Below are 20,332 nucleotides of genomic sequence, written 5' to 3'. Positions count from 1 at the left end.
TTCTTCCTCGGCACTATTTTCTGAAGTAGTCATGATTATTGGTACAGGTCCCTTGGATCTGGTTTGATAAGGATGTGTTGCCAGAACGCTTTAACAACTAATTGTCTGGTATAGGAAAGCAACAAACTTGTTAGCGTTAGAGTTTAACAGATTTGGTAATCGCACGTTGGGGATGCAATGCTCCTAAGCAGTTAACCATTTCTAACATGTTTTTGCTTCAACCGCATGCGTCATCCCGACTTGCTTTATTTGTGCCTTTAAAGTGTTTTGGGAATCCTCCACTTTCCTCTCTATTATTCTTCTTTCTTTTCTTCTCTCTTTTTTCCTTTTTCTTTCTTTCTTTTTTTTTTCTTTTTCTTTCTTTTTAGTGGCGGTCAAATCTTATGTGGATTGCCTACGTATCACGTCCCCGCATGAATCAGACCGGGCGTAGTTCTGCCACAAAGTAAAGACACAAAATTCTTTTGGAATCATTCAATTCATCACCAAAATTTGCTATTACAAACTACTTATTTTAAACAAAGAACAGCAACATACAGATTCCAAAATTCTTAACCTGACTCGATGAAAAAAGAAAAAAAACAACATAAGGGGAGATAATGGACCCATAAAGTCAACAAACAAGACTCGAACTAGGGATACATTAAGGATTTAGGCGCTCGCGAGGCGTCGTTCGGCCTTTCCGCGGGCTTTGGTGTAAGACCCCTTTGTAAGCTTTTCAACTCATTCATGATCCGGTGAACGTAGCCCATGACAGAGGCGAGTACGGTGTCACGAGGCATTTGCTCACATGCTAAGCATCTCATGTAAATGTAGTGCCCAATCTCGTCAATCCTACCTCGGATGTTGTCTTTTTCCCTGAATAATTGCTCTATTCGCTGGTTTTTCAATCCCAGTGCTTGAGCATTGTCGGCGAGTCGATCCTGGAACCTCTCCATTTGTTTTTCCATTCTGTCCATCACATCATAACAGCGCCTTCTGTCAGCTTGGGCATCTCGGGCTTGTTTAAAGATCCGCTCCTGAAGAGTGGAGTTTGTTTCTCTTAATAGTCCGATGCTTATTTCACAATCCCTTATGACTTGTTGCAGATGCTTTCTCCGGGCCATTGTAACTTTTGCCCATCTAGCCCGCATTCTCGCTATGCAAGCTTCAGATCTCTCCAAGTCCTCTCGGCTTTTGCTGACCTGACTCCTCAGCCCTGCTATCAACCTCTCGTTGGACCGATTTTTCTGTTGGTTGTCAGCCTCTTTTCTTATTTGTCAGATTCGGGCCTTCAGCACCCCATTTTCTTGGGCCAACTTGTTCTTTTCCCCTTTGTCGGCAGCAACTTGCACATTGTTTTCGAATTCCAGATCCCTAATCTGTTGTTTCAGCTGGCCTATTTCTGCCCTGTAGTTTTCTTCTTTCGCAAGCTAGCCCCATTGTTCTTGCGATGACTCAACAAAATCTTGGAGGTGAGGTCTTTTGGTTGGCCATTCTGGTTCGTCTTTCGCGGTGCTCTTCTTTCTATGCCAAGCGAGATAAGCAGGTGAGACTTCACCTCTGGATAGGTCGCACACTCGAGTATTTGCCGGCAAATACTGGCATTCGCTCCATATGTAACGAACTGTCTTTTCATGAAATTGGCCGTCGTTGCTAACCTCAACTGCATAAATACTAAGATCTTCATCTGGGTGTACCACCTGACATCTTCCCAATTGTCTCATCACCCGGTAAGGTGCATAAGGTTGAATACCTCTGAGTCCCATTAAGAGGAAGTAAGGACCAGTGGCGGGCATATACACAATTTCTTCAACAGGAAGCCAACCCAATGTCCAATCTATTTGTAATGCGGTGATGGCATGGAGATAGGACACCCAATCTTCAAACCCTTCCAGTAATCTGAGCCCTGAAACCCTCAGGTTATATCCTTCGATGCATCTTTCGTTCGTAGATATATAGCACATACACTGAGGATGATGACATAAGTGCTCGATCATCCACATCTGCAATAACAAATTGCATCCTTCGAAGAAATCTGCCCCAGCTTTACAGGCTGTGAGAGCTCGGTATATCTTGGACATTATCATAGGAGCAAGCATGTTTTTGTTGTTGGTAATCAGGACCATGACGATTCCAGCCACCTTTAAATCAATATTTCTATCTTTCCGAGGAAACACCACAATGCCCAAGAACGCTACCATGAAGGCGAACCGCCTATGTTCATCCCACTTTGTCCGATTCCCTCTGCTGCAAATACCGCTTTTCGGATCATCGAACCCTCCTATATGCCCGTACCGCTGGTATGTGAATTGTAGAGTAGATAAACCCATATCCAACTCAGAGTACGGGACTCCCTTTCTTATCTTCAGTAGATCCATGAACTTGTGCGAATTTACGGCTCTCGGAGCAATCAGATATTTGTGCCTTAACCCCTCAGTAATGTCCATGTAGCCTGCTACCTCTTCTAAGGTTGGGGTGAGTTCAAAATCCGAGAAGTGGAATACATTGTGGGCCAGTTCCAAAAATGTAACCAAAGCCTTTATGATATCGCATCTGGGTCTGACATTCAACAAACTGGTCAGACCTCCCAGATGCAGTTTGATCTTGTCCTGCTCTGACTTTTTCAAATCCTCCCACCACAAGCGCAACTCCAAAGGCATCTTGCTCCTAACTGTTATCGGCAAACTTGGACCTGTGCTCATTCTGCATGTCGGTTTGGGGTGATTAGGACTCGTGGGACTCAAAGAAAGAATAAACCCAAATTGACGCACATTTAAATAAAACTCCGATCTTGTCAATACGGCCTTTCAGCATTTCGAAGCAGATTTAAAGGATGTGTTTTACAAACCGGACGAAACTCTTGAGAAAAATGAGCAAGAGCGACGTTCTTGCAAAAACAGCCTTCCGACGTCTTTTTAGGGACATTCGGTCATTTTCAAGAATGGAGTCGCCTGACTTCTTTATGACGAAAAATTGAGGTTTTGATATTTTTTGACTATTTTTGCAAAAGGGAAAGTTGGACCCGATGGGGGTTGCCTACGTATCTCACAGCCTGCGAGAATCAAACTGGCGTAGTTCGGGCAGAGAACATAAACCAAATTTTGGAAACAATACCCTTTTTTTTCATTTTCCATGACACGACAAACTATTTTCCTCTTCTATTTTGAAAATAAGACAAAACAAAGACTCTTTTTTCGTAACAAACACTGACCAACCTATTTTCCAAACCAAAAATAAGAGACTCTTTTTTCTATTTTTCTTTTTCTTTTTTGAGTGAAACAAACTATTAAAAAAAACATTTTTCTTTTTTCATTTTCCCAAAATTTCGGCAGAATTTCGACAGTATTTGGGCATTGGTTTTTCTAAAATAGGCAATTAACTCTCTACATTGTTACTTCACTCTTTTTTTTCCACAATTTTCCAATATTTCAGATTTTTCGAAGCCGGTCAGCACGCAAGTCTGAAGCAAATAAATGCATAAAGCAAACAGGATGCAGCAGGATGGTCTTTTCATTTCAGGTTGCTACTCCTAGACGGACTCAACCCCTGTGTTGAGTCCCTAAGTTAAATGCACATGATGTGCGTTCCTACTAGGGATCCACCATGAGGCTTTGTTATACTAAGTTTTAAAACCTAGATGTTTGTTCTAGGCCTGGCTTACCTGAGCGGACAACTCGAGCCGAGGATGGGAGCTGTGTACCGGTAACCAAAGGGCCATCCGGTTTTGCAACTCCTCCGAATCCTCGTTCTATTTTGGGATATGACACTAACAAAAAGAAGTCACGACCAGTATGCACTCCTCAAGAGAGAGAATAGAGGGTTTCGACACAGTTTATATATACAGTTCAAATAATATCAAAGCGGTAAAAAGCATCGTTTTGCACATTTAATCCCAATCATATAATAAAAATCATATAATAAATAAAGCCAAATACAACAATTATTCTAAGCTCGAATTCTTGAACCCTGAACCAGAGATTCTGGGCAACATTCTTTATCCCCAGCAGAGTCGCCAGAGCTGTCACACCTCCTTTTGGCCGCCCCACGAATGGGTGAAGGAGTTTTTTCCAATTAAAGAACAATCGAAACAGGATTTGTTTATTTATTTCAGAGTCGCCACTTGGGAGTTTTAGGGTGTCCCAAGTCACCGGTTTAATCCCGAATCGAGGAAAAGAATGATTCTGTTTAACAGTCTGCGAACCAGAAATCCGGATAAGGAATTCTGTTAACCCAGGAGAAGGTGTTAGGCATTCCCGAGTTCCGTGGTTCTAGCACGATCGCTCAACTGTCATATTTGGCTTGATTATCTGATTTAATACATGTTGAACCTATGTGCGCATTTTACTTTTAACCGCTTTTATCATTACTATTATTCTTATCAAGAATTGCAACATCGTAGAAACACGTCTCGAACCACGTCACATCAATGCACCCGTGGTTGTTGTCACATTTCAACTTTGTTGAGATTTGGATTTGGGTCACATAAATGTGCACCCGAGTTTAAGAAGATAACATTATTAAATGCGCACCTAAAGCGACTAGCGTATCATTATTTTAGGTAGGGCCGTGAAATTTGCTAAACGGCCCGTCCCAAAATCTAAGTACTCGAAATAACTATCCGTTGAGGGCCCGCACTTTGGGTATTCTTGTTTGTCGAGGCTCGTCTCATTCGTTATTTATTATTATTATTATTATTGGGGGAATCTGCAACGTTGTGAAAACGCATCTCGAGCCATGTCACAATCAATGTACCCGTGATTAGAGACACATTTCGACTCCGTTGAGATTTGGATTTGGGTCACATAAATGCACACCCGTATTTAAGAAGGTAAGATTAATTAAGACGCGTCCTAAAGAAACTACGTATTGTTGTTTTAGAAAAAGGCCGTGAAAAATTCACTAAGCGGCCAAATCCAAAGTCTAGTCAATGGTTATGTATTTATTGAGGGCCCCAGCGATGTGTGATTTATTTGGCGAGGCTCGTCTCATTTTTATTTAAAAGGTCGTCCTATAGTGGCTATGTTTTCTATTGAGTTTGTCTCTAATAATGAAAGAAGAAGAACGGTCCAACTTTATTTACATGCTTACAAGTTAGTTATAGTCGGGTTCCGAATGTGATTTGCCCAAATCCGAAACATGAACGCGTGTCTGGGCAGTCGTTTATATATTATGGGCCCAAGCCCAGCGCACACTGTATGGACTGGACCTGGGCCATTCCTTTTCCTATAAGGGCCTGTTAGTCCATTCGACTCAGGCCCAACATTTATAAGGCTGAAATGGAAACTAGTGTTATTTTATTCTAATGGTATTGTTGCAAGTTATAGCGAGGCAGCCCGCTAAATGGAGTGAGATTAACTAGCAATGGACAGTTTAACACTTAACATGTGTTAGAAGATATGCTAATCACAAACACAACTAAAATTCCAGACATTGTTTACTACATTCTCACTTCTTTTCTCTCTACCAACATACATACATAAGGTGATACTAAGTAGCCATACGTGATGTCTAATTATACATGATGACTGCCTTCATTATCCTAATGGAAGATATGAACTATTATATATACAACTTTAATGTTCAATATACAGACTCAAACAGATTTGAAAAAAAAACAACTTCAGCTCTTTATTTATGTATTTATGTTTCAACTTTCAGCTTACATTGACAGTGTATCAATGGTGTACCTGGTATTTGGGAAAGCAAAAGAAGAAGAGGAATGATCAGTGTAAGCAGTAGCATACACAACAACAACAGCAACAAGAAAACAGCACTCAGCAGCAACAATCCAGTGACAGATTTTTAACACCAAGACAAAGAACCCAGTTTGCAGCCCAGTAGCACCCCAAAACAAATACAGGCAAAGCAGAGAAGGAAACAGATGCAGAAAAGCAGTAGCCTCTGATTGTTATGTTCAAAATCCAGCACACTCTTAACTCTATATCACTCTGAAAACAGACTGTCCTTTAAAGGTTGAAAGACCAGCCTTGTGTTTGCTTTTCTTTTCTCTCTTAAAACTGTCCAGCCCCTTCTTAGCCAAAAATAGCTCTATTTATAACCTAAAAGAGACCCCTAAGGTCTGCCTAGAACTTCACAGCCTCTCAGGTCTGCCCATACCCCTCAATTCCCATACCTAAGTGCCTTTTCTTGATGTAAACTATTCTGTCTCCCATGCTTGTCCTATTTGTTTTAATCAAGAGTTATGGGTTTATTATAATATTCACTTAATTCCCATGCTTGTTTTTTTGTTCCCCATTGTCATTTAAAATAAGTTTATCAAATGACCCCTAGGCAGACCCCAGTTCTAACAGCCTGTTAACATGCTACTAAACTCCCAAAATTACCCCTTAACCCTTTGCATATTATTGTGTTACCCTAACCCTTAATAGTCAGTATATAAACCCCTCTAAATTCAACTAATCACTGGCTATTAGCTAATCAGCTTAAATTCACTACTGATTTCTGGTTGGTCTGTTAGATTTCTGCAGCTATACCCAACTCTCAACCTAAGTTCAGCCAATGATTCAAACTCAATCAAACAGGGGTGCCAATCAAATGGTATGAGTTGGTCATATTGGGAGCCAAACCTGACCGACTCAAAACCAATTGATCCAATAGGCAGTTGAGGATGCAAACTAAGATCGAAGCACTACTACAACAGGCCTATTGATACAAGTCTCACCATAGATAAGAGGAACAAGCTAGTAATCACACTAAAATGAGCAGACTCGTGATTTTCTAGTTTTTCAAGTGAATTCAGTTGACGACACTTATTTAAACGACTACACAAGCTATAATATACAGCAAACAATCAGTAAAACACATAAAACAAACTAAACATTAACTCAAGATTCACAAACATGGATAGAAAAATCAAAACAAACCAAACTAAACATGAAAGACAAATAGAATTCATAGGAGAACAAAAGAAAGGGAAAAATTACCTCAGGGATTTGAAATCAAAAACTGACCCAGGCTCGAACTCGGACTCGGCCATTTTTGGGGTCGAATGGACCTTAATCGAGTGTTCTCAACTGAGAACACTTCGACTAAGGTCAATTAGACCCCACATCGTCTTTTAATTTGGACAGATCTCAACTTTTGGACTTTTTAGGGTTCTTTGTGGTCCGATTTGGGATTCGTTCAGCTCTGGTCAGATTCGAACGGAACCAATGGCGTTCAGGGTGTGAGGGAGGTCAGGAGGTATTGTGGTATGATTTTGGGGTCGGTGGGTGTAGATCTGGTTTTGTTCGAACCTTCAAACGAAGATTCGAGACGATGGAGAATGATTCGAGGCAAGAGGCTAACAGATTCGTGTTCAGGGTGGTTGGGTGCATCAGGGGTGTTATTTTGGTGGTCATAGGCGTCGTGGTTGCCGGGTTTACGGTGGGGGAATCCTAAGGCGGCTAGGGTTTGAAGGGGGGTTTCTGGGGACGAAGGTGAACAGTGTGTGGGGGGGTTTGGTTTGGGGCATGGGGTGATGGATTGGGGGTTCTTATATGGGGTGTGGGATTCAATCCTGGCCGTTGGATCAATTACGATCAGTGACCAGGATTAAGGGAACTAAATAATACGGCATCGTTTGGTTTTAGCCAGGGGTCGGTTTGAACCGGAGTGGGTCAGGTCATGAGGGCAGCCGGGGACCGTTGGATCAATGTAGATGAACGACTCAGATCAACTCGCCTAAAACGACGTCATTTCAACTTAGCAGGGGCTGCACTGGACCGTCTGATTGAAACAAATCAACGGCTTAGATTGAGGCGCCGAAACGGCACCGTTTGATACATCTGAGGGGTCAGGCAATTGGACTGGACCAATGCAACGGATTGGGCCTGATTTTCAGTTGAATTTTTGGCCCAAATCCGATATTTTCTTTCCTTATAATTAAACAAAAATTCCTAATCAAATAAAACCAAAATTAAACTACACAAATATTAATTAACACCTAACAACAATTATCACACGAATTAAAATATTTAATAAAATCACCATGACAACAAATAGAATAAAAATGCATATTTTTGTGATTTTCGCTTTTAAAACCAAATTATGGTTAATTAATTCCTAAATGTACCATTTATTCGTAAATGCATGCAACATGTACTTTTGTATATTTTTATAATTATAGCAAGGCGAGCATTTACGGACAGAACTATTATCAAAATGTCACGCAAATTCTCAAAATTGTACTCGAAGGTATCTTGTTTTACTTTTTTTTTCGATTTCTTTTGGAGTAGTTTCCGTGAAGCAAAAATCACGTGCTCACAAAGCTAACCTCCCAATTAGTTATTGGGGTGATGCTTTGCTTACGACCACCTTTGTACTTAACCGAGTGCCTACAAAATCAGTTACTACCACTCCATATGAGTTATGGACTAGAAGATAACCCGACCTAAGTGTATTAAAACCTTGGGGATGTGCTACCTATATACATGATTCCTATCACAAATATGGAAAATTGGGCCCGAGGGGAAAGAAAAGTAGCTTTATAAGATACTCTGAAACCTCAAAGGGTTATGTGTTTATAGGTCAGGAAGACATTAGGAGTGTAACTGAGTTTGAATCACGGGATGTCACATTCTTAGAGGATGAGTTCCCTAAGAAGGGAGAGGTAGGTCAAGACCTAACCTTATTTGAGATAATGGATTAAGAAGTACAAGGATCACTTCATTCGAGTGGGAGAATTTTAAAAAATGATAAATTAGTTTCTCATCAAAGACCTTCTTCATCATCAGATGCGAATGAAAGTAATCCTTCTACTTTTAGTGGAAGTGACCAATGGATCTTGTTCCAAGTGGGAGCGAAATGGTCACAGATTTGTTCCAAGTGGGAGCAGGATGAATGATCTTGATCTGAGTGGGAGAAACATTGATCCAAATGGGAACAATGATGAATCACAAGTAAGACGTGGTTCTCATAAAAATATTCTCCGCCGACGATTTGATGTTGAAGGCGGAGAACTATTTATGATGCTCCTACAAGAAGAAAACGAGCCTAAAGAGGCTCTCTCATGCCCTTCTAAGGATAAATGGACAAAAACAATGGAAGATGAATTGGAATCTATGAGAGTCAACAAAGTTTGGGAACTAGTTGACCTCCCTAAAGGACGCAAAGCAATTGGAAGCAAATAGAATTTCAAAATTAAGCTCAAGACTGATGGAACAGTTGAGAGATATAAGGATCGACTGGTGGCGAAAGGGTATACACAGCAGAAAGGAATAGACTACGAAGAGACTTTCTCGCCTGCTGTACGATTTACCTCGGTTCGCCTGGTTCTAGCTATTGTTGCAAGCCTGGATCTTGAATTACATCATATGGATGTAAAGACTGCCTTTCTCAATGGAGAACTAGATAAAGAAATTTATATGGAACAAACTGAGTGTTTCATTGAAAAGGGCCACGAACAAAAGGTTTGTAGACTTTTGAAGTCTATTTATAGCCTCAAACAATCTTCAAGTCAGTGGTATATACGCTTTCAAAATGTTCTTGTATCTAATGGTTTTACCATAATGGATGAAGACCATTGCGTTTCTACCAAGAGATTAAGAAACAAGCTTGTGATTTTAACATTGTATGTAGATGACATACTTATAGCTGGAAATGATAAGGAGTTTATAACCGAGATAAAGTCATGGTTATCATCCCAATTTGAGATAAAAGATATGGGTGAAGCTGCATATATTCTTGGAGTTAAGATTTCAAGAGATCGTCGAAAAAAACTATTGTATCTCTCACAAGAGAATTACATTAGAAAAATTCTTGAACGATTTAATATGCAAAATAGTAGCCCAGTTGAAACTTCTATCAGTAAAGGCCATACCTTGGGAAGTCAGATGTGTCCTAAGACTCCTGAAGAGACAGAAAGAATGAGTCGAGTTCCTTATAGGAGCGCAGTCGAAAGTCTAATGTATGTTATAGTGTGCACTAGACCTGATATCTGTCAAGCAGTTGGCTTGGTAAGTAGATATCAGACCGACCTAGGTTTAGCACATTGGCAAGAAGTAAAGAGGATCATGAGATATCTGAAGGGAACTGCTGATTATGCCCTTTGTTATCAAGGCGGCAAAGATCTACGATTAGTTGGATACAGTGATGCTGACCATGGAGGAGATCTAGATGAGAGGAAGTCTACCTCAGGATATGTATTCTTACTCAGTGATGGGGCCATATCATGGAGTAGTAAGAAACAATCATGTGTATCACTATCTACGATGGAAGTTGAATACGTGGCTCTCGCATCAGCAGCACAAGAAGTTGTTTGGTTGAAAAAGTTCTTGGAGCACTTGTTGGATATTGCTGAAAATATTGAAGCAATATTAGTCTACTATGACAGTGAGGCTGCAATATCCTCCACCAAGGACCCAAAGTTTCATAATAAAACCAAACATATAGATATCAAGTATAACTATGCGAGAGACATGGTTAGACGCAAGGTAGTGAATGTGAAGTATGTGTCTACAAAAGATATGTTAGCAGATCCATTGACCAAGCCTTTGTCTAGAGATGCATTTGTGAGACACACTAGGTCTCAAGGCTTGCGTAGACTCTGAGATACTTTATTTTGTTATTTATTTTCCCGTGTTCTCAAACTGATGTTCTTTGATTATCAATAAAGTTGATTTACATACATACATATTTTTATTGTTGAATGTTATGTACATTCTTTGTTCATTTTTTTTATAAGTATGTCGGGTAGACATGAGGTTGGCCTTATCACACAGGAAACTGCCTCCTTATGTTAGTGATATGAGGAGATGACACATGATTTTAAGAAAATTATCATAAAGATAATTTGAGAGTTATTCGCTTAAAATCAGAATGTCGCTTAAACAATGACATAAGGTCATTAGGCTGAAAAATGTTCACCTAGTCTACTTTGTGAGCCAGATGCGAGTTAAAAATGATATTGTAGATCAAAGAACTCAAATTTAGATACTTACGGTGTCTAAATATCATCTGTACAGCATTCTTTATGAGATAAAAACATACACTCCTTGGGAAAGGGGAGAAAATGTTGTAGCACATGTTTCATACCATGTGTGTTAATGTCGACCAATTGGGTTAACATAAGTCTATTCTCAACTTATTGTTATGTGAGACCCAAAGCTTTTATGATAGCTCAACATTTTGCCCCCTTAGAGACTCTGATCAGATACTTGAGACTTAGTGTGATGTTAGCTATCTTAGTGTGTTTTCAAAAGACCATGAACACAGATTCGGTCTAGCAGAGCATAACTAGAAAAACAGTCATGCTAATGGTAAGGGAATCGTGAGAAAAGGAAGATCATTGATGGAATCTCATTTATTTGTATTCACTGGTGTGCCAATTATGACTTATGAGTTATGATTGTGAATACAAGAAATAATGACATATGAGATTTTGAGACTATTTTAAATGTGATTTACATGATCTAGGTACTGCATGCTTTATGATCTACTTGCAGGTTTGCACTCGACGAAAGGCTATATGCTCCTAACATATATATAGCACTTAGCTCTCACAGTATGCTAGTCGCACGGTCAACTTCCCTGTATGAATGATTGAGGAGATGAGAATATGTTTCTCAGATTAAATGAGCACTCCCATTATATGTGAGTCAGAGATGTAGAAAAATTGGGTCCACCCATAAGGAGTGCTTTAAGGCCCAACAGGGTTATTAGTTAATCCTAATATTTTCTATATAAGTACACTTAGTGTGTACATTAAAAATACACTCTCCGTAGTATTTTTCTAAGCTCTTCTCTCTCAATTTCGGTTAGGATTTAGATTGTGATATAGGGGTTGCTTCGTCACAACGTGAAAACCATCACCGACCAGTGATTCCAGCTGCGGTTCATCCATCTTCAGCTTCCGCGCCATGAAGAACAAGTAAGTTCTCTTTTTACGATTTACGCGCTAAATCTAATGTGTTTAGATTAACGTGTTCCTTCACTGAGTATCGTAGTAGTAGGCTATTTCAGACAAATACAAAAATGAAGTTAGTTAAGTTACAGTGAAGACTGTCAAAATTGTTGGGAAAAAGTAATATTCCGCCACGGATAATATCAACGGTAAATAATAATAACACAAGAGAGTAACAACGATATCAAATCTTGAGTGTCTCAACTTGAACCACATTACTACTCCACCAAGATTAGTCTTGATACTTATTGGGTATCGATTGTGATGTACTCATACTATGCTTTTTATATTTTTGTGCAGATCCAGATACCTCAAATCATGTTGGTTGCTAGAGTTTGAGTTGAATTGCGGAGACTTCAAGGTATACATGTTGTCCTGCTCACAGGTCTCGGAGTCACCTTCTATGGTTCCTTGCTACTGTTTATTGTATTTCCAAACAACATTGTATTTTAGAGATTTCTAGCATACTCTCTATAGAGCTTATGACTCCGTACTACCGGTTTTGGGATGTATGACTATTGTATTCCACTATTGATTTTGTTATGACATTTTTCAGATTTACTTTAATAGTAAAGTGGTTTAATTATATTGATCTCATCATGTGTTAGGCTTACCTAGTCTTAGAGACTAGGTGTCATCACGATTCTTAAGGTGGGATTTTGGATCATGACATTGAATCACAAATTTAAACTAGAGCATATGATGTAAAGAAATTCAATATCAAACTCCTCTTTCAATTAAGCAAAATAATGAACAACTTCACAATATAATTCAAAACTCCATCTATTAAGTCAAGTGATTGTCAAGAATCGAATCGCTACTCAAATTATGAATACACCATGTCTGTCAACACCCTAAGAAAAAACTACTCCATAGCAATGGAAAAGGTCATCTAAAAAAGGTTTAAAGACATAGAAAACGTCAATGTTAATGATTCGATACAAACTCCCCTATTGCACTGATTGTTTGTTGAAATCTTGATGAAATCTCGTGTCTTCTTGCATTAGTTGCTCCTCAAATCGTTCTTCATAGGTCAAAGGTCCTCCCAAAATCATATTTTTGGCGTATTTATGCCATGTAGATGCGGGTCCGCACGGAACTACCCTTTCCAAGCTGAAGTTGGAAAACACTCTGACAAAATTGCACAGGTACGGCGCAGGGCATGGCTCCCCACGCGGCGCACCAATGGAGAAGTTCAGAGAGCAGGTTTTTAGCAGAGATCTTCAATTGCACTGTCGTATCGCGCCTCATGGCGCCCCATGTGGCACGATAGTGTTTTTTTGTCAGAGTGAATTTTTTTTCTCATTTTTTGTTATCCAGACTTGGTTATCGACCCCGAATGCGATCCTGGTTTAAATCTTGGGCTTTTACTCAGACTTCAAAACTCCAAATTGTTCGATTTAGCTCCAATTTATCTTCTTGACTCAGAATCATTTCCTTCAAGGCATAAAACACATAATAAGTGCAAATCACCATCATTTAAGCTTAAACACGAGTAAAGTGCAGAGTGCAAAATACGGCTACAATACGAGTTTCTAGCCTACTATCAATACTCGAGGCCTAATTCAAGTCTGATTTTGCTAAAACTATTTTTATATTTTTAGCTTATTAGAATGCAACTAAATATATGGTTACCTGAATATATCCAAATTCATTCTCTTTGTGTTAAATTCTTGTAACATAACTGCTCTGGATTAAAATTCTTTTTTGTATCAGTCCACATCTTGGTCTATAAAAGGCGGTGCTTTTTGTGAATTATCAAATACAAAAATATTCTTCTCTCTTTCTCTTGTTCAATTTCTGAAAAATTGTATTTGCCCAAACTTTCGGTCATGACTGCACGTATTTAAGAGTGTTGTGGGACTTTGAAGAGCGACCAGTCTAGACGATCTAGTCGGACTAAAATCTCTTTCAAGACAGCGGCTTGCCACGATACAATATTTGTTTTATTAGTTGTTATTTGTCAATATAGTGAGTTATTTTTCCAACACTCTCAATATAATGTATAACCTAATTAAAACAACATGGGGAAGCATATGTTAAGCAATTAACATACATGAAAAGTTTACTAAGAGCACCCAAGAAAGCTCACAAGCGTGTGGAGTAGTTCTAGGAGTCACCTCGGCATCATGAGATTGAGTGCATGCAAATTAAAAACTCCAAGAAAAATTAACTAGACTACAAATGAATATTAAGAAGTTTTTCCTCCTTGAACATGAGCTGAAAGCCTTTGAAATACCTCATATAGACGACGACAACAACAACATTAACGACCTAGTGAAATCCCACTAAAAATATCTCATATAGAGATGCTTCAATATGCTTACGACATTGCAAGAACAGGTGGAGCTAATTTGGAACCAAGTACCGAGATTGAAAAACGGATTTCAGGCTCTAATGCACCTTTCTCTGACTTCACTGTACTAGACGGATATAGAATTTTCAGTTTATGATTTCTACAACATCTCAATTTAATATACAATAATTATGGAATTTATGATGACATATTTGTTCATATTTAATGAATTTCTTAATAATATGCAGGGTATGAGTAAAAGTTACTGGATTCACATCAACATTTAGATTCCGCTTTAGATCCGCCATTAGTTCTTTGTTGGATTGCTTGATCTTCATAAGGTAATCAATTTGTTTTTAACGATGGCATTTATTTGCTCACCTGAAAATTGTTATCTAAGCAAATTCCATCAAAAGCAAGTGCCCATCCCAATTACCTCTTAAATCAATGGCTCATGCCCTAAACATGCCCTCAAGATCAATAAAGATCCTTTCAGACTGACCATTTTGAAACATCATGCATAAATCAACTCAGGTGCCAAGTGCCTTCTAGAATGCCCTCAAAAAGTGCATAAAAATTATGAACTCGATAAAATTAATAGATACATACCATTTGGAAACACAAATAAGTATAAAATCACTTTTATTGAGACTAGCATACTAATTGCATAAGAATACATAGTTTCTGTGTAGCGCACCGCAACATACAATTTTATGCTATGGTAGCTTTTTTCCCCTTGTTGTGAAATATTTAATAAATCAATACAAACTTCTTTCATTCTATATTTTCTATATTTCCCTTTGGGAGTTTCTGATTTTCCACATCAATGATCTCAAAGAATTACTTCTATCAATGATTTACATATCAATATCAAAAGGATGAACATTTGGATCAAAAACACGGTTGTGACAAGTTTTATCACAAGGGTAAGGGCAATCAATCTTCTGGAATGGATTTTTGTCGAAGAACCAGTCTCCGAGTGCTTTGGCAATTGTCTGCAGAAGAGAGATTTTTAGCGCAGTCAGTGGTTCTCCACGATAGGACACTGAGAATGAATGGTCTACGCCGACAAGAAGTAAAAACTAAGAACTTTTACATGTCAATAACCGGAATATGAAATGAACAAGCTAGAGTTGAGTTAATTGCCTACCTTGTTAGCTAACTTAGGAGAGTCAGCCCTGAACCATGTTTCTTGAACTTCAGTTTGACAGTGTGCATAGCATGAGTTGATAAAATACCCTCTTGATGAAGAAGGGCCAAGCGCATATAATGCTCTCAGAAACCCCAATCTAAAACCTGAGAAATGAGTCTTACTGTCAGACATCATGAACCAAAAGCTCTTCGTGAAATGTATTTTTTCGAATGTTCGGCAGTTCATGAGGTGTCATTTCTATTTTAGAATGAAAGCATTGACCGCATAGAGGTATTGAGGGCTTAGAGTCTTGACCTTGCATAGTTTGAAGCTGCCTGGAAGAGCATCTCAGTATGTCAAGTTTGCAGTTGCGCCAGACCCCACGGGGATCAGCAACACTAGGAGCCAAAATGTTCTTTATCTGAATTCAAACAATATTAAGTCAGGACGAGCAAGTAACTCCACTCTGCTTTATACTGACATTTACTGGTATTTATGTCGTACTAAGTTAGCGGATGAACAAGTGAATTTTTTCTTTGCACTCTGTTTATGTTGGAAGCTAGAACTCCAAGGTTATTCCAAATCCCATAATCAGAAATCTTTTAGCTTTAGTGATATATGCAGATACTAAAGTCCAACAATATACATGATTTCTTGAGCGGAAGAGTACATAATGGCAAATCAATTAAATTGTTTGCATTCCTTAAATGTGTTACCTACAATGTGACTTGTTCCATTCAGTTGTTATTTATGTTTCCCCATCGTCTTAGAATAATCACACATGGAAAGCAGTTTTGGTCTATTCTTTTGGTACAAGGGAGCTATCTTGTCTCATGTCTGAGGCAATCTGCTCAGTTCAGGGTCTTGAAAGGACAATCTCCATATCAAGCATAGGAACTTTAAATTACCACATCAGTGTCCAAAAGCATGATGACCTACTCAAACATCATATCTACCTCTTAACAGTTTTAGGTGAGGTATTGTATCATTTAACTAATACAGTAATACATCACAACAACACAGAAAGGTGATGTTCTCAAGTTCTAACGAAGAAAAAAGGCAAAAATTACAAAACAATCAAGGATTGAAATAGAGCAGAGAAGCGAAGTTCAGAAATACTCTTACCTGCCATGAATCATAGGCTGCATTAACTAGAAAAAGTGGTGTCCGCACGTGTTGAGCAACATTTTGCGGGAAAAAGCACTGCAAGATTATTGGATTATTGGCATAACATAAACTAAAGTAAAAGGCACAACAAATATTATGAAAGTGATTGCTCTTACCAAATTCGGTTTCAATCTTGAGGTACATGATGGTGGCAGATTCTTGGCAGAACCCTGAAGCCAAAATAAGGTAAAATGAAAATGAAATTTACGTAAATTTCTCCATTGACTTTACTATTTCTTCTTTTTCTAGGCACAATTACTGTTGGAAAATTGAAGTTCCTTGAAAATGAGATAAAAAATTACAGATTTTCAACATTTTTATTCACCAAACAGAAAAGAAAAGAAAAAGATGACTTAACAATGTACAGGATGTTCACATTATAAATAAAATGAAGGATTTTAAAAGAAGCATACATGTAATCGGACAACATCTCCAAAGAACTCTTCAATATGCGGCGCACCAGAAATATCTTTCCTGCAATAAAGCGCAGAATTTTAGTTAAAATTCTTGAAAGTCTTGGGAACACCGGGATATTACTATACTATAGGAATGCTTACACATTGATAAAATAACCAGCATCTGAAAAACACTTTACTTTAGCACCCATTGGTAGGAGCGCCTTGAAGCTGTCACAATGTAAAATTGAAGTCAATCCGCCAGCTGAACATCCAGACAGAATAGCCTACCATTAGAACTTGATTTGTGAGCCAGTAAACAACAGTAGAGTATTGTCTAAGCATCTGAGAAAGAGAGAAAAGAGGCAGAAAAGGCTGTACATTTTCAGCGTTCTTCATTCCCTTTGCCAACAAATCCTCCATAACAGCAAGAAAAACTCTTGCCCCTCTGAAGTGAAGATTAGTAATCTGATATTATATGCTCATCAGAATCACAAAAAAAAGTCAAGTGGAGGATTTTAATCTCCACGATATTTTTATGAGATCATGAGAGAATCGTAGTTTTGGACGAATCAATAGTTTCAGTGTTAAATTAATATTACCGGATTGACTGCTTGAACATCACCAGTGAAGGATGATCCATCGCAATACCTAACCTTTACTCTGTTCCAGTTATAGAAGTCTACAATTTTCAAATAAGATTTCAGATAGGAAAATTATTATTCATGAGAGCCATCAATATAAAAACAGGTGAAACTCTACCTGGATTAAACTGAGGCTTGTTGCTTAGAATTCCCGAGAAAGCGAGTTGTTTTACCATCTGTTTGGACGATCCCAAGCGAGTATTCTTACGAGAAAGGCAAGTGGTGACATTATTGCACCAACCTCCTCCCTGAAAATATAATTTTTCATTGTTGAAAGTAGATACCAAATACATCTTGTCCTTCCAACATTCAACTGAGATATTTTAACACTTTTCTCCAAAATATCATCTTCAAATATTCTTCAAAGTTGTACCCTTAGCAACATGGTTGGTAAATGTTATTCAGATAATAAAACCTCATAATCATATTATAAGTATTCCCTTAGATTTGTATGCATCATTTGCTCCTTTTTTTCCCACTAATCACTAGCAAAAACTCTATTATGATGATTAATTGTGAAAAATCCAATAATTGAATTGGGACATAAGTTGCTCAGAATCTTCAAAAATGCCGGTTGCCTGACACATATTCCAAAATTAGTGCATATTCCGAAGATCCGACAAGAATGCGACAACATTTTTGGATAGTTCGAGTAAAATAGTTATCTAACTTCTAGTCATATAAAATGTGCAAACTGAAACAAAATTATAGTGGGTGTACAAACCTCCATTTGGATTAACCAACTATTAACCCCTGTACCAAATCCTTTGTCATGATGATATGCAGGTGGACTCCCATCCAAACATACTGCAAACACATCAATAATGGCATCAAATATTTAACATATTTCCACATTTATAGTCTTTGTTTAATTTGCAACCAAAAGGAAAACAAAAAATTCTGACCTGCTTCTTTTGCCACCCCACTCAAAAGGTAAGTAATATTAACAAACAGCCCTTCATTTCTAAAAATCATCGACATAGTAAGTAATGAATATATCCATTGTCGCACACTCCCATTTACCATTCTGCAAATCATTTTTTTTGAACAAAAATATTATCAACGAAATACACAAGATTCTAAGCGCTGCAGCAAAACAGAGCGAATTACATAATCACAAACAAGTACTAGTTTTAAGGTATTAACACTTCCCAATTAGAGAAAGATTAAAACTTTATACAAATAAATGTGTGTTCCCATATTTAGCATCAACATTAATGCCATTCAGAAAAAGAAAAAAAACATGATAGAGAAAGTGTCATTAACTAATACTACTAAAACCCTTTTATGAGAATCAATAAAACTCGAGATTTGAAAATAAAGTACCTGAAAATGGCAATGAAGAGATTGAGAAAATCTCCAAAATGGGATTACTTGGAACGAAATTTTACGCTGAACCCAGTTCAGTGTTCTTATTTATGGAGCTAAAATAAGCTCCAACACCAAATATTGGTGTGTAAACTAAAAGCTATATACTATAAATGTAAAAAGGAGAAAAGAATCCAAGAAAATATATACATGATCCAAGTTCTTAATGCTAGCTTTTTTGTTTGTAAGAAGGAAAAGGTTTTTATAGAAGTGAATTCGCAAACGCAGAACCCAAGAAATAAAGAAGCAGCCGACACTTATTCGCTGAGAAATTTTAGAAGTGATTTTTTATATCTCTTTTTTAATTTATATATATACTTAATATAATTGTTTTTGTTTTGTTTGTTCGAGTGGCTGTTTTCTATTGGCTGCTGTGACAACAGACATGCTTCTTGGTATGACCCGACCCGACCCGAGTGGTATTTGCAAACGCCTGTAACGAATCTTATCGTTTTACGCGCTACACATTGAATAAATCCGAATGACAGTTGAGGAGCGAGATCGAGAGAAACGTCAAGTTTTCTTGCTTTTTATTTTTTTCTTTAATTTCTTTAGCGTAATTACATGTATATTATTAAAACAACCTTTTATTCATTCGAATATATTTTTAAACCAGGAAAACAAGAATATTTTTTAAAACACCCATTCTAATTAGAACTCTAAAATACCTTTTCTATTATATTTTGTAAAACGTCATCCATATGACAATGTAATTAGAGGCGGAGTTACAATTTAAAGTTTATGAATCTTACTTGTTATTGAATAGATAGCTCTTTTTTAGTTATTGAATTTGTAATTAATTTATTAAATTTTCTAATATAAATACAAAACTAAGCAAAAATTAATGAGTTTGTTCGAATGGTGTCATAAAGCTGAATGATAATTCAGAGAAATGAGCATTACAAAAAAAAACAGAGAGAGTAGTCGAATCCTCATTTTGCAAGTAAACTAACATCTGAAATAAAAATGAAAAGTTTGGTAGCCTCTTGCTCTTTTGGCAAACTTTTTTCACCAAACTGAGCCGAAATAAGAAGGTATATCACTTCTAATTCTCTTTCACCAACGACTGGCAATAATTTATTGTATTTCATTCAAGTGACTAAACCAAACATTTCCGTTACATTCTAAGTTCGACGGGTTCATCTTCTCCCATTTCTTCAATTAGACTTTCTAATTATTTTAATGTTTACTATTTAAAAATAAAAATGTGGATCATTTAGTCATAATTAATTATTAGTTTACCAGTTATGACTTTGCCCCTAGGTTGGTGCCCATGTTTGTTGAGAAGAAAATAGATGGACACGAGAATGGCGGTGATTAATTACCTAAGGCAAAAGATATATAGCATAAATACACTTGAGAGTTAAGAGGTCAGCTGTCACTCACCTAGAGGAGGATCCTTTTAGGTGCATCCCCTTTTCGGCGCGTATATTTCACGACGAGATT

At 37.7% G+C, this 20,332-nt stretch overlaps 1 protein-coding gene across 1 annotated transcript; it reads right to left on the bottom strand.

Annotated features, from left to right (window-relative positions):
• Positions 1 to 14,805: 14,805 nt before the first annotated feature.
• Positions 14,806 to 19,164, bottom strand: LOC104241081 (pectin acetylesterase 8-like). Its single transcript, XM_009795995.2, has 13 exons — positions 18,845 to 19,164; positions 18,424 to 18,545; positions 18,243 to 18,325; positions 17,637 to 17,766; positions 17,477 to 17,556; positions 17,256 to 17,342; positions 17,037 to 17,161; positions 16,893 to 16,953; positions 16,596 to 16,649; positions 16,438 to 16,515; positions 15,628 to 15,733; positions 15,331 to 15,476; positions 14,806 to 15,175 (listed from the first exon to the last, which is right to left on the bottom strand). The coding sequence occupies exons 2-13, from the start codon at positions 18,542 to 18,544 to the stop codon at positions 15,038 to 15,040; spliced, it is 1,209 nt and encodes a 402-aa protein (XP_009794297.1). The 5' UTR covers position 18,545; positions 18,845 to 19,164; the 3' UTR covers positions 14,806 to 15,037.
• Positions 19,165 to 20,332: the final 1,168 nt, after the last annotated feature.

Source organism: Nicotiana sylvestris, chromosome 8 (assembly GCF_000393655.2).
Source record: "Nicotiana sylvestris chromosome 8, ASM39365v2, whole genome shotgun sequence".
NCBI classification, from domain to species: Eukaryota; Viridiplantae; Streptophyta; class Magnoliopsida; order Solanales; family Solanaceae; genus Nicotiana; species Nicotiana sylvestris.
Note: the sequence above shows the minus strand (reverse complement) of the source record. Positions and strands in the feature narration are given on the sequence as shown.